General features: G+C 44.3%; 1 protein-coding gene across 2 annotated transcripts in view; it reads right to left on the bottom strand.

Annotated features, from left to right (window-relative positions):
* LOC115076704 (C2 domain-containing protein 2-like) overlaps nucleotides 1-15,534 on the bottom strand; it is a 71,115-nt gene that overhangs the window by 24,513 nt on the left and 31,068 nt on the right. For both annotated transcript variants that reach the window (XM_029578452.1, XM_029578453.1), the window contains 4 exons: nucleotides 15,171-15,294; nucleotides 8,036-8,144; nucleotides 2,887-2,951; nucleotides 699-817 (listed from right to left, as the gene is read on the bottom strand). In XM_029578452.1, the coding sequence (XP_029434312.1) occupies nucleotides 699-817; nucleotides 2,887-2,951; nucleotides 8,036-8,144; nucleotides 15,171-15,294 (417 nt within the window). The remainder of the gene's footprint in view (nucleotides 1-698; nucleotides 818-2,886; nucleotides 2,952-8,035; nucleotides 8,145-15,170; nucleotides 15,295-15,534) is intronic.

The raw sequence follows: 15,534 nt of genomic DNA, 5'->3' as shown, positions 1-15,534 counted from the left end.
TGATTATACCTGAGTTTGTATCAGAATTTTGATTCAAAACTTAATACAGATTAAATGGAAAAACAATGCGGAAGATTCAGGGTGGGCATAGGAGGGTGAGAGAGCAGTGGAGGAAATGTTTTTTGTATCGGGGGTTATCAGTTAAAACCTAAAATCAGAAGCCCTACCTATAATATAATATGCAGGGACGTCAGAGGCCCAGCTGTTAAAAGGCTTTGACAGAGTGCCACCATATTATGCTCATGGCCTCACTTTCTCCTCAATCAGAGCAAGGCATGATTCAGTGGATAGTTTTGTCCCCTTTCCATTGATATAGCTGCCTCCGCTTCTGCTGAAGCTTGTACTCCAGTCCCGGTCAGGCCCGGATTTAGGCAGAGGCAACATAAGGCAACCGCCTAAGGCACTGAATTTTGAAGGCACCAAATATCCAGGGCAAAGAGGAGCCCGCTTCCACTTGCTTTAAGGCAGTGTGCCAGCACAGCTTCAAAAGGATATCACCGTGGCCAAAACTGGGTGCCAAAGTTTTAAATCTGGCCCTGATCCGGTTTCCAGTCCCCGTCCCAGTGCATACTGGTCCTTGCAGCAGACTGTAGGGGCCAGAGTGCACCATACGAGTCCAGAAGATGAAGGCTGGACTCTGAACCCTAGACTGAAATGACTCTAGGTTGAGATACATTATTCTCATCCCAATACTGTACCTCTGCTGTGAAAGATCCAGGCAGAGCGCCGCTGCCGCTGACGAGTGCAAAGCTCTGCTGCCCCGAAGGCTGCTTTCGGAATAAATCTATAGGGACTGTGGCATAAGCCAAAAACGGACCTGCAGCAAAGAAGCATCACAAGAGCAAATGTCAAGGAGAAACTAAATACTTTCACCTGACCCTAGCGAATGAAACGGATCCCACTTTTACTGAAAGGCATCGCTTGGCTGCGACGGCGTCCTGAAGTAAAAATGTTAACTCAGCCGGACAGTCTAAAATGCTGAAACACAATTCTGCAAGTTTTAGAAGCACGAGCACTGTGGCAGCAGGATCAGTGGCAATGCACAATTCTCTAGTCTTGAGCCGTAGCCCTTCTCCCAAATCAGCTCCCAGCTGCTGGGAACATGCGTTTTTTACCACTCACCTAACACAGCAGCTCTGAGAGGATAACTTTAGAACAGCTGGCAGAGCAGTAACATCTGCAGGCACATTTAACGAGTATTTGCAAAGCGAAGCCGAGCATGCGCTCAAATGATCTCACACTAAGTTACGCCTGCTCCAAGCTGGGCGCCATTTGCGCTAGGGATCTTAAGTGCATCCTGCGCATATATCCCACCACCACCCCCTGGAACGCTTGACCTCAGTGCGTGTAAAATCCACATGAAACTGGGTTAGGCGCCTGCGTTTATGTGCACTGAGCCTGGATCAATTGTACAACAGCCCCCTCTGTGCACCGGGTTTTATGCACGTAGATGATTTTGCAAGCCTCGCCCAAAAAGTCCAGACCTCTCTTACCAGCTCACACCCGCTTTAAGCATGCGGGGCGAGAATATTTTTAGAAGTCATTCTAAATGCTTATGAATGGCGAGGGACTTGTCTATATCCAGGTTAAAGTCCCGATGACAGGCACTACTGCTCACAAATTTCAGAAGGGTTCATTCAGCCATTTCTTGTTCATGCACTTCCCACAGAGGAAGGGAGCACTTTTGGAAGATGAGGCTAAGGCAAGTAGGGAGCAGGCGGAGGAAGGGTTTATTATTGGGGGTGGGGAATTGATCATCAAGGCTGGGAATGGATGAGCTGTAATTCCAACAATAGAGCATTTTCATGAATTCCTGAGCAATCCATGCACACTTTTATATGTCATTTTCCAAACTAATTAAAAAAAAATTCATTGAAAAAATAAAATTCCTTCTCTGTATATATACATACCCGCACACACACACAATTTCTGGGTAAGAAGAGAGCGGTGAGATGTTATAAGCAACCTCCCCCTGAGTATTTTAGGTTTGCCTCCGGGAGAGGGTTGGGAAACACTGATTTAGTCTGTAAGTAGTGGTACGACCCCCTCCCCCCCCCCACCAAGAGAAAGCACTGACCCTTAAGTCTGTACCCTGCTCTCTGCCTCCACTTCAGAGTTAATCAATGACCCTGACATCTGAAAACTGCTCTATAACCCCCCCTCCAGGTAATCAGTGACTCTGCCATCTACAAGCTGCTCTCTGAACCCCCTCCCCCAGGGTAATCACAAGAAGTGCTACGCTGGGTCAGACCAAAAGCCATCGAGCCCAACATCCGGTCCAGATCATAAGTACCCAGCAAACACCAACAAGTAACTCGATTTCTCGTTACTCTCAAGGATTGCAGTAGCTTTCTTTACTCTACCTGGCTAATAATGTTTTGGACTTTTCTTCCAAACCTACCCCAGTGTGCTAGTTGCCTTGACCACGCCTTCTGGCGTCAGATTCCACAGCTTGGTTTCGTGATGAGTGAAAAAGTAATTTCTAGGATTTGTTTTAAATCTGCCAGTTGTTAGTTTTACAGCATGTCCCCTTGTTTTAGTATTATTTATTTACAAAAAGTAAATAACCAACCTGACTCCCCTTCTTCTCTCCCCCATCCCCACCTGGGATAACAGGTGACCCTGCTTTCTGCACCCCTCGTAATCAGCGACTCTGCTCTTCGTACACCCCCCCCCCCCAGGGTAATTTGTGACTCTCAGTTAGTAAGCTGCTCTCTGACCATAAGAACATGCCATGCTGGGTCAGACCAAGGGTCCATCAAGCCCAGCATCCTGTTTCCAACAGTGGCCAATCCAGGCCATAAGAACCTGGCAGGTACCCATCACCCAGGTAATCTGTGACCTTGCAGGCTGCTCTCCAACCTTGGTCTGCACCAGGACACTTACTCTCAGAGACGCTCCCAGCTTCTACAATGTGCAGGGTTAACTCCTTCGATTTGGCGTTTAACTCACTGTGGAAGCAATACAGGCTGTGTTAATATTCACACATCTCTTTTTATCAATGTTATCTTAAGAGACTCTCCCCTCTGGGCAGATTTTCAAAAACACAAACACCTACTCTGCATCGATGAGCAGCATTAACGAGGTGCTTTTTATTTCTGAAGTTCTTTACCCGGGTAAATTGGCCATCTTAAAACCACCCTCCCCACATCTTCCTGAAAGCACCGTGGTCCTCTGTAGAGCAGGCACTTGGAGCCGGCCTGGGAGACAGAGTTCCCAGGGGGAGGGAAATCATGCAGACAGATTTGCATGGTCAAACCTATACAGGCTATTTTCCTCTAAAATTTCAACTGCAAAAATAAGCAGCTGCAAAGTTGATGATTTTCAAAGGAAAAAAAGTACCTGGGGACTTTGCCTCCAGCCAGGAATTTTGAAGATTGCCCCTATGGTGCTTCTTCACAATGTCCTTGGGTCACTGGGAGCAGATATGTCTAGAACTGTCTCCCCTCATCTGGATTACCCACAAGGGGATCCTACTCCTAGTCCTCCTCTAATGCAATCTTCTATTATTCCATGCCGAAAAGGTAAAGAGGAGAGGCAGCGCAATAATCAGCTCCGAGACACAAGATCAAACGCCACAGAGAAGATCTATGGGGCGAGCCAGAGCACTGCATTAATGACCAAAGGTCTCTCCTCATCAGGAAGCTGAGATTTTGGTTGTTAAAATGATGAATCATTGCAGAACCGACCAAGAAAGGGCTCAGCAGAGAACTCTGGGTTTCTTAACCCACTGCAAGGCATACATTTGCACTGCCTATCACCCTAACCCGTTAAACTCCACCTTCCCACTGTCACTGCAATGCATTTTATGATTCACGTTGTCTATGGGGTTTCTTTGTTGTTTTCAAAATGGAAGAATAGAAAATAACAGGATATTTTGTTTTTCTTCTATTGCTTTAGTGTGCACGCTTTCCGAAACGGGGAACAAAATGGGAAAAAAATATTAGTGATAATGACATGGCATGACAATGTTTGGCCTGCACACCCCAAATATTTCAATTCTAGCCTTTGTTTATTCTGTTCTACCTGAGGAAGGGAGTGTCAGCTCTTAAAATGTATTCATTTAGTCCAATGAACAGGTATCGCCATCTTTTTTATTTCCATGTTCATATGAATTGGATCAGATTGGTTACTGCTTGTATCATATAGACAGTACGGACCAACTGGATCCATGGAGCATGAGCAGGGCCATCTTTAGGCGGCTTCCTCCCGCCTGTTCACCAACAACCTGCCGCCACTGTGCTATCCTACAAATGGCTTTCCAACAGCTTCCTGCACGTGCGTAGGGAAGTGGGGGAGCCTACACCCCCTCCTGCCCACTAGGGACTGATTCAGGAGAAAATCAGTAGGGGAAAATGACTTGTCACTTTTCTGAGTAAATACTGGAGTTTATTTTGATGGACAGAAGCCAGGACAGTAAAAAAAAAAATATATTAAGCATATTTGGATCTTAAAGCATAGGGTTCCCCACACATCTTGGGAAGAGTGTCATAACTTTGAAAACCATTGACATGAAACTTTTTAATGACCTCTTGAACCTGAATCTCCCCTCGTCCTTCGCTCCTTCCTTCAGCATCTCCCCTTTTCTCTCCTCCTCTTTGAGTCTCCCCTTCTTCACCTCTCAGCATCTCCTCTCTCTTTTCCCTCACCCAGGGTCTCACCTTTTCATCGCCCTTCCCTCCTCCCAGAAGGCCACAGTCCCAGTGGAAGCTCTGGGACCTCCTCCAGCTCAGCTCCACAGTCTTTTCCCCCAGTGGCAGCAGCAGCTCAGGTCTCCCTCCTGCAGGGCGGCTTCAGTGGCGATGCCGGCTTTGGTGGCAGATCTGATCTCCCCTTCCAAAGGCACTGCCCTCCTTCCTCCTACGGTGTGGCTGCAGTGTACATCTGCATGCTACTCCCACCCTGCATGCACTATCCAGGCCCGGCTAGTAGAAAAGATCAAAAGCCCACAGCGCTGTTTTTGAAAGGAAGGTAAACATCAGTGTAAACTCATTTTCTTCTTTGCAGAACCCCAGGTCAGTTTAAACTGAAAAGGAAGGACCCTACCCTTGCTTCAGGGCCATCTTTAGGCCTGTGTGTTGAGTGGGGTCTTTCTAGCTGCAAGACCTACCTAACGCATTTGCCTGAAGACGGCCCAAAGTGTGAGGTCATTTTGCTAACAAGTACACTCCCCAGGCCATTCCAGAATCACAAGGCATGAACTTAAACAAGTTATAATCTAAGTAAACAAGCTGTATTTGCAACTCATTTGTGCCTTGGAAAAACAATGAGATGGAGAGAGAGAGAGAGACTTGATAAAGGACAGAGGGTGAGTGGGAGGGGAAAAGGGCAGGGAACAGATGAGAGCCGGAGGACTGCGCAAATCACACAGCTATGTATTCTAGTAAAGGCTGAACAGACCGGAGATGAAGTGTAAAGAATGCTATTAAGCAAAGAATCTAAGGAGAAGGCCACAGTGAAACACTGCCTAAGCTCTATTACCGAAGATGAATTTCCATAGTTTACTATCAGAGCTGCTTTCCTATGCAATGCCAAAGTCAAGATTAACTGCACACTCACCACGATTACCTCTAGTAATGCTATGGTAAGCAAATGTATTGATTGTAATGAATCAGACAGACTTAAACACTGTCCGATCCAAGCCACCTTCTCCGAGTGTGCAAACACTTGCAGAAACTGGTCCTGTTGTTTCATTTGCTCAGTCCTCATGAGGTCTTTCCTTTCACTTTCAATTTATCCAGCCTGATTCTAACTTGGGGAGTTTGGAGGGAAGGCTGGGTTTTTGTTTGTTCAGTCTTGGGCAGGCTGGTGTATGAATGAAATAACTGCTTGTCACAGGCACATCTGAAGTCTTACATGATACACGGTGGGAGCCTTCTTTAAATGATGATACACAGAGGACTGGAAATCATGGGCAAATTAGGGACTGGGCAAACTTTATACAGAGCTTTCTTTCAATCCTTTATGGGTTCATTTTGTTTTAATAAGTCTTTGCCTAGGGTTAAATTTCTACCTTACATAAAATTTGCACTACTTCAACCCTACACAGGATAACGCAAACCATCGTTTAGGATTTTTTTTCCTACATAACTATCATCATATGATGGTGGAAACTGCAAGAATCTTTGCAAAAACTTTAAACCTGGCTCAAATGCACAACTTACAGCACATAGCAAATAGCTCATTGGCGTCCCCCTCCCAACCACGTCATTCACCTCTCGGGCCTTCACCAGCATCCCCCTCCCAACCACGTCATTCACCTCTCGGGCCTTCACCGGCATCCCCTTCCCAACCACGTCATTCACCTCTCGGGCCTTCACTGGCATCCCCCTCCCAACCACGTCATTCACCTCTCGGGCCTTCACCGGCATCCCCTTCCCAACCATGTCATTCACCTCTCGGGCCTTCACTGGCATCCCCCTCCCAACCACGTCATTCGCCTCTCGGGCCTTCACTGGCATCCCCTTCCCAACCACGTCATTCACCTCTCGGGCCTTCACCGGCATCCCCCTCCCAACCACGTCATTCGCCTCTCGGGCCTTCACTGGCATCCGCTTCCCAACCACGTCATTCACCTCTCGGGCCTTCACCGGCATCCCCCTCCCAACCACGTCATTCGCCTCTCGGGCCTTCACCGGCATCCCCCTCCCAACCACGTCATTCGCCTCTCGGGCCTTCACTGGCATCCCCTTCCCAACCACGTCATTCACCTCTCAGGCCTTCACCAGCAACCCCTCATAACTACATAATTCACCTCTAAGGCCTTCACTGGGATCCCCCCTCCCAACCATGTATTTCATCTCTATAAGGCTTCATCTACATCCCCCTCCTAAACATGTCATTCACCTTTACAGGCTTGTAAGCTCTACTGGCAGGGGAACTGATATAGACAACATCCAACATGGGCCCTGACTTTTAAGTCTGGGGTACTGACATGCAGACAAAAGGGAAAAAGCACATGATGGCTCCTATGGCAAGTCCCAAAACAAAGAACGTCAAGCAGCATTGTCTGAATTATCAAGAAGGCTCCTCACCCAGTAAAAATGTTACTATCAGTAATTTATGGGTCTGACAGTTGCTTGGTTTTGATTGATTGTAAATATTACTACCCTATCATAAGGCTTGGGAGAAACTGCATGGAGCAGCAGTTACTACCCTTGAAATAAACATGGGGGTATCTTGCATGGAGCGGCAGATACTACCATAAGAAGCTTGTTGGGCAGACTGGATGAGCCATCTGGTCCTTTTCTGCCGTCATTGCTATGAGCAGGTACTATCTCTTCTGTTTTTGTATAGCGTTACGTATGTTGAGTAGCGCTATAGAAGTGACAAGTAGCAATAGGCTTCACCACACTCAACTAAGTATTTCACCACAATATCACCAGGTCACACAAACCTCACCAATGAGTGGCTCTGGTGATGGAGGTATGTAAAGCTAGGAGGATTGTGTGAAGAAATCCATTTACTAATCCAGTTCTAAAAGCTATACTCAGAGCATGGCAGGGCCCTGCATTTCAAAACACAAGACGGCTGCACAATAAACACCATTTTTTTGTTTTTAAAGTCCTGGTCTCAATGCACTGGATCCAAATTTTCTTCAGCATAGCTGACGTACAGCACTTCCTAGGGTTTCCTGTCCTTATTTGCTTTCTCTGTGGCTCCTGCACTATGGTAGAAAGTAATCACTTCTTTTTTTATTTTCCAGTCATGGATAGCAGGATCTCTAGTCCTTTATCTAAAACTTACATTTCATACAATTATGGTGACAGAGAGAAAAAGATTGTCCCAAGGTCATAAAGAGTTGGCGGCAGAGCCGGGCTTTAGAATAAATTCCAGAACCCCTGGAATGGCAGCGCCAAGCTACAAGCCTTCGATCTGCTGACACGATCACTCTGGGGACCCTGATTAAGAAGCCTGCATGCATGCTCCTGCCTCTCTCTCTTCCCACCACTGTTGCACGTGACCACACAGAAGCCCTGAAAGCATTAGGAGAGGCAGCACAGACAACATCCAGGAATAAGTCTCTAGCACTTACAAGGAGAGCACCTCCTCCCAGGAGGGGGTGAGAGGGTTCTTTGCTGCTGCAGTGATGAATTTCTGGACAGGCTCGTTAAGCTGAGCCATACACACAGGATTACCGTTGCCTGTGAAGAGAAGGAAGGGAGGGAACACAAAGTCCGGATCTGAGAGAAGGTCCACAAAGCCTTCATTTGCCAAATATCTGATCCTATCCACTCAAGTGCCTTTTCTCTACCCCAGCAGGCTGCAAACCCTGGGGGTGCTGGCTGTCACTCTGGGCAACGGCAGGCATCAGTGCACACAACAGGGCTCAAAGCCCGGTCCCGAGGGCCACAAGCAGGGTTTTCAGGCTCTCGCTAATGAATATTCACGAGGTGTCACATTCATGTACACATGCTGACTATCCTGCTTGGGGGGGGTCTCAAAGACCGAATCGGAAGCTGCTGCAGAATGATGGCTGCTACTCCTCCCCAGGCAGAGACGGAAAGCACTGCCTAGGGAGCTCAGACCTCTGCAGCAGACGACAGATATCGCCCTGGCTTCTTTTGCCATCTTGGTTTTCTTGATGAAAATTACTTTGAAATTTCCCATGAATTGTACTTATACAAAGTAACTCTGCGACATACATCATGATACATCATGAGAGAAAACCTTCTACATGGTTCTTGTGAGTTTGTGCTGTGACAATTTTTTTTTTTGGAAATTGTGTCACATTTTTCAGTTTTGCAGAGGCACAAATACAGAAACACAGAATATGGCAATAGAGGGTGAGTAAAGAGCCCATCCAGCCCTTTCCTGTGGCAATACTGCAGACTTCTGTGCTTATTCCAGGCCCCCTTGAATTCTGTTACTGTTTTTGCATCCACCACCTCCTCACCCTGAGAAATATGGCCTTATATTACTCTTTGAGCCTCAGCCTGTGATCCCTTTGTTTCTTTTCAGTGAATGAGATTTGCTTCTTGTGCAATATTTATACCTTTCAGGTATCTCACAATCTCTATTATAATCGCTCTTCTCCCTTCTTTATGGAGAGATGGAGCACAACATTCTAGATGAGCTATCGCCAATGACCTGCTTTTTTTTTTTCTGCTGGTTACCCCTCTCCTCAGGCACTCAAGCATCCCTCTGTCTCTCATCACTGTCCTGCTGCACTATTTTGCTGCTTTAAAATCATCAGATATCATTACCCAAAAGGTCTCTCTCAGAGTAATGTCTCCACGAAAGTTAGTTTTACACATACCATGGCAAGAGTGAATCTCACTCGTAAGCCAGGGCATGTTGGGTATGAACTCAGTCTCTCAAATTTACTGAGAATGCTTTTTTTTTTTTTTTAATACTTGCATTGTGCCAAAGAGAGCCTACTCCTGGGGTTCATAGGATGGAATATGTACTGGCAACTTATCAAGGTGCGCCTGGAAGTTCTCTCTCATCAGGCCGGTGGTGCCCAATACAACTGGGACTATTTCTGTATCTTTCTTTCACATTTGCCTGGTCTCTGATTGCATGTCTAGATACTTAAGGATCTTTTCTCTCTCTCCATATGTTGGGTATAGTAGTCACCTGGCACCATTAGCTGTGATGATGTTGATTGTTCTCCTTTACCACAATATCCGGTTTTCTTGCATGAAAGGGAATGTCCCAGGTCTTCATACTCTGCAAGTCTACCAGGATTGTTTTCCCAGCGTTAGACTGCTTACACAGTTTCCAGTGGATGAGCCATGCCACCTTATTGTGCTCAGGCCTTCTGACAGCAGCATGTCACACCCAGTGACGAGATGTGTAACTGTTTTACAGAATCTGCATTTCCTGTACTACTATCCTATGCTGCAAATATCAATCTTTCATCTTTAGCTTAAAGTTCACCTCTCCTTAATTCCTCTGTCAGGTTTTGATCCACCCATGAGTAATTGCTAAACTCTTTGTATTTCCTACTATATTTATGCTTTTGTCAATTGTTTTTCTTTGTTTACTGGCCTAATTCTGTAACAGACTTTTATCTTGTTTTGCAAATCAGTTGCCTCTTTCACTAGGCGTGCTGGTGGATTCTCACTCTCATGCTTTCTACTTGTCAGAGTGCTTGTCCAAGTTAAAGGATGGAGACCCATTTTAGTCATTCACTTTCGTACTTCAGCACTTTTTGAGCATTTGGATCTGTTGATGCTGATACGTATACCTGGAGCTTTCTCTGTGTAATCTATTTTTTTTTTTTTAATTATTTAAAGGATTTTGAAAGAGTTAAAGTAAACCATAGGAAAATGCCATCATAAAAATCAAGCAAATTACAACACACATAAAAATCACAAAAAAAAAACCCCAAAACAAATTATAACTGCATCTAGTCCACATAATTGGAGAATGAAGAAAGAAGAAAAACAAAAATATCAGGAAAATCTGGAATAGCCATCCTAAGAAGCCATGACAACTAACAAATGACCCTAAATCTTCAATGCCTTATGTTACAAACAAAGAAAAAGAAAAGAGAATTAATTTCCCACATTTTTCTCTTTAAAAGATTTTCCAAATGAGAAGGGTCAAAGAAAGTATATTTGTTCCTTTGGCATTTGCAAGGGAACTTAAAAAAAAAAACAATAAATAAGTTTGCAATGCAAGCATCTGAGTTTTTTTTCTGAAGTGAAACTTTCCTGCTAAGCTGGGTAGACCGAGCAACAAAGAACATCCTCACTTTCTGGCCACAGAAAGAAACATCTTTCTACTTGCAGTACAAACACAGCACCAAATTCTTATCCTTCAAAGTATTTAAGAAGACTAACTATTTCATTCTTATAGATATTTCATCTGTAAGGACAAGTCCAGGCTATCCGTAGCCGGAATAATATCCAACTCCTTTTCCTCCACATTCTCATTCCGCACCCCTGATGGAAGACAATACGTGTTGGAAATCCCAACCATTCTATCATCTGAAATTTTGAGAGCCTCTCTTAAATAGTTCCTAAAATGTTCCTGAGGAGATAATAGCCTAGTTTAGGGAAGTTAAGGAGATGCAGATTATTGATCCTAATTGAATTCTCCATACCTTCCAGCTCAGAACGAAGAATTAGGGACTTCTTAATATGGGCCATCCCAACTCCTTGCAGACAAGATAATTGTTATCCTATCCTGTCCAAATGCCCTTCAATCTCTCCAAGCCTTTTCTCGTGGGCCTCCATTTTGGAAGCTGCATTTTCTTTTGTAAAGAAACAACTGAGAAATTGAGTCAGCTAGAATGCTCTCAGTCCTGCTGACTACTCCTCAAACATCCTTCAGCTTGACTCCCTTCTTAGCAGCCAGTGGAATTCCTGTTTCCCCTTTAAGGATACAGGAAGTGACACGGGTGAAAGCAGCGGTACCCAAAGCTCAGAGGGAAGCACACTGAACTGGGACATACTATCACCAACTTCCATCTCCTGAACAAAAACACATTTGGATTCAATAGGCTGGATATTCTCCAGGGCTTCTGAATCTGGAGTTAGCAGTGTCTAAGCAACCACTGTTCCTCGCTGCTCCACATCCTCCAGGCACTGCTTCAGTAGTGTTTCTTCCTCCAGCAAAGCAATCTAGCACCAGTTTATTGGCAGTGAGGGAAGGTCTCGCACTAAAGCTCAATGATGCTTCTGGTTCTGGAGAACTCTCACTCTTGGTGCTCATTTCAGAATGCAGATTCCTTTGGATAAGCTTCATTGAAGCTGCTGAAAAAGGAGAGTAAGCCAGAGCCTTCTGCTTTCTCTTCCACATAACCATAGTTGTAAGCAAAACTAATACAAAAGCAACACTAGCAGTAGAGATACTTCATCAGATTCTGCCACGGTGGCCATCTTGCGAAGTCATAAGAACATAAGATATGCCATTCTGGGTCAGACCAAGAGTCCATCAAGCCCAGTATCCTGTCTCCAACAGTGTAATCTATTTCTAAAAGGCCCATTCCGCTTTCGGCTCTTGGTATGTACAATCTTGCATCCATTGATTTATAGAATACTTGGTGGGCAAAGGAGGAGTTTATTTATTTATTTATTTTTAATTTTTATATACCGAAGTTCTTGTAGGGACTACAAATCACTCCGGTTTACATAAAACGAAGAACTGCTCAACAGAGAGCTGAGCTTTACATGGAACAGTAGAACATATGGAACAGTATAACTGGTTGACAATTTAACATAGAGCTAAATAAAGAAATAATAGTTTAACTGGTAATAAATAGTAATAAGTAAAGAAATATAATATATTATATAAGCAGTATAACTATTTAACGTAGCAATAAATATAAGCAATGCCAAATATATATATGAAATAAAGTAAATTTTTGATCTCAAAGATCATTGTCCAGTTGTAGATATTTTAGAATTAGTACTGGATACAGTGACCATAATTAGGGTAATTAGGATACTTAGTAATTAGGGAGTCTGTCTGTCACTTAAGCGTCTGGGAAAGCTTGTTGGAAGAGAAAAGTTTTCAGTCTTTTTTTGAATTCTTGATGACTGGGTTCTAGTCTAAGATCTGGATAGAGTTGGATAGAGTTCCTCTATCCAACTGTCCAAATTCTTTATGGAGCCAATTTCAAAAACTGTAGAAAAGTGTGGGAAAAGTGGGTGTTGATGGATAACTTGTATCTTATTCCATGCTGTTAAAGCACTTTAAAATCAGTTTCAGTCTCCTGTAGTATTCTTTGATGATCTTTTCTCAGAAACTTGTGCTGGATTGTTGCACCTTCCTCTACTCCTGGATATATATTTATATTACGCCTTCCTGCTCAAGCTTTTTTTATGTTACGGTATTCAGTTGGCAAAATGTTCCGTTGTACTTCATTTTCCCTTGAGAAAGGTCACTTTAGTGCATTTGACCAGGCTGAACGTCATCCTGATGTCACCTGAGAAGCTCTTCACTATTTGGAATTGTTTCACTAAAGAAGGTTCTCAACAGGTGGGTCGGGACCCACTGGTGTGTCGCAAGCTCCTGGGAGGTGCATCGCAGGGCCAGCAGACGGCTGCCTCCTTATCAGCCTGGGTGGGAGTTGGCTGACTTCTTTTACACTGGGCCCGTTGGAAGGCTCCTCTCACTTCCTTCTCTTCTTTCTGGCCCAGTGAGAGGCTGTTTCCTCCTTCACCCAGATCAAAGCTAGACATTGCCAGCAACGGCTATTCTGGGCCTGAAGAAACGTAAACTTTATCTTCCCCTGCTGAGTCTGGGAGTGATGCTGCTGATCTCTTCATCATGTGGAGGGTGGGGAAAGGAGATTGGGGATGCTGGGAAGATGAAGGTGGAACGGAGAGGGAGTGTGGGGGCTGCTGAGCAGGAAGGGGTGGGAAGCAGTGGGTTGGGGTAGCTGGGCAGGCAGGGGAGAGAGGGAGCACAGGGAAGAGGATGTGGGGGGTCTGGAATGCTGGGCAGGGATGTGAGTGGATGATTGAAAGGGAGTATTTGGGAAAAGTGAAGGATGGAGGAGGCATGGAAGGGGAGTGATAGGGTGCAAGAGCCATAATAGAAGAAATGCACATTCCCAAAACTGACCTATCTTTGTACTTTGCTTAGTGTAGGAGGTATTTTACTAGTAGGTAGGGATTTGTATCCATCTTCTTTGTTGCATTTTCTCATTCTCAATAGGCCATGCATTGGTGCTGCACTGCTGCCTTTTCACAGGAAGGGCTATTGCTGTTTGAGTTCTTGGAATTAGTGTTGCAATGGTATGAAAGGTTTGCTACACATGTACTGAGTGTTTTTTTCAAGTTTTGTATTTTACAAAAGCACCTGGTAGTAAGGGAGTTTGTGTTTCTGTTACTGAGATAGCACCAGAATCAATATCTTTTTATATGGCGAGTTGTATTAGAAATATCTTAGTTCTGCTCTGCATCCATTGTTTGGGGACCGGGGGGCGGGTTCCTGTGGATGCGGAGTATATGTTTACGTTTAGTTTGTGATGGTCAAGTGTTCAGCATGTCACGCATGTAAGCATGATCTGCCAGGTGTGTCCCTACAGAAAAAAGGTTGAGAACCACTGCACTAAAGTGATGATCACAGGAGCACTAAAGTTTAAAATCATCTACAAAATAGTAAGTGAGATGTTATCTGTAGATCATTAGTATCTCTAGGATAAAGGCTAAATTCATAGCCTAAAGCGTTAATAAGAGAATTCAGTGCCAGAGAAAACAGGAGTGGTGATAGGGAATCTCCTTGAAATATTTCTCGCTGGATGTTGATGTAGGAATGACATTGTCCATCTTCATAATTCAGATAGAGTGTAGTCTGCCACATTTTCATGGTGAAATTGATGTACTCAATCAGTGCAGGGTTCAAGCTGTACTTTTCAAGGCAATTTAGTATCCAAGCGTGGAGGATGCTATCAAAACTTTTTTTTTTTTTTTTATATAATCAATCTCTGCTATACTAGAGGTTTCAATTTCTTACAGCTGGCCTTGATGCCTTTATCCAGAATCAATTGGTCTTTGATTCCATACTCTCCTCTTTTGTTGCCCTTCTGTTCTGTTGTCATGATGTTATTAAAGTTTCTGTGCTCATATATTCTATTTGAATCTATTGCAGGCAACAGCTTGTAGTTTGTAAGTAGGCAAATTATTGGGCAGTAGGTTTTCTTGGGGGATGTTACATGGGGCTCCTTTTGGAAGAAGATGTGTCCTTCCTGCTATTATTTATGGCTATCTAATCAATTTATTTTTTTTTTTTTTTTTTAGTTTGCCAGGTTTTGCAGAAAACAGCCATTTCAAAACTAACTTTTTCCCACATCTGCTCCCACATCTGCTTCACTCCTCCCCATCAATCTGTCCCAGACAAACCCACTAGTACGGTGCTGCTCCAAAAGAGCCAAAACAGTTGATTTGTCCAAGAAGACAAATCAAGGAAGAGGTTTTTGGCCCTGACAAGTCCAATATTTGATCCGCGACACCTTCCTTACTTGCTGTAAGCTGCAATTTTTCAGAGACTAGGGCTCTCACTTTAAATAATGAATATTTCCAGCAGTGGTTCGTAGCCTTTGCCCTCCTGAAGAACCCCCACGAGTGCCCTTATTTTAACTACAAGCTTCTAACATCAGCATTATCAGATACCGTGAAAACCTCTATAATTATCAGAAGATCCAAGGAGCCACACCAGGTGTATTTAGTGAATCAAGGGTTTTGCCTAGCGCTGTTCCAGAATAATTGTACCTGCTGTGTCCCGGCTGGCTGGCAGCATGGCTGAAATGTTTTTCACCTGCAGCCTGAGCTCGTGGATCCGCGGAGGCTTAGGGGGGCTCATTCCCCGAGCAACAGCTCCTATGCTCTGCGCGTTCTGGAGGAAAATGGAAAGAATGCAAGATGGGATGGAAGAGCACTAATATTCAGATTAACAGAAGACTCATTAAACACAGGGTTTAGTTCAGCCAGACTTCTTCAAAAATATGAAAGAGTGCGGATTTATTTGAATTAGTGTAGGAAAGGAAGTCCCGTGGAGAAAAAAAATGATGCAAACTTTCACTAAAGATGCCTAGGATTTTAATCTTGCATTCTGACTGGCTCATGCTTGATGGTC

Source organism: Rhinatrema bivittatum, chromosome 15 (genome assembly GCF_901001135.1).
Source record: "Rhinatrema bivittatum chromosome 15, aRhiBiv1.1, whole genome shotgun sequence".
NCBI lineage: Eukaryota > Metazoa > Chordata > Amphibia > Gymnophiona > Rhinatrematidae > Rhinatrema > Rhinatrema bivittatum.
Note: the sequence above shows the minus strand (reverse complement) of the source record. Positions and strands in the feature narration are given on the sequence as shown.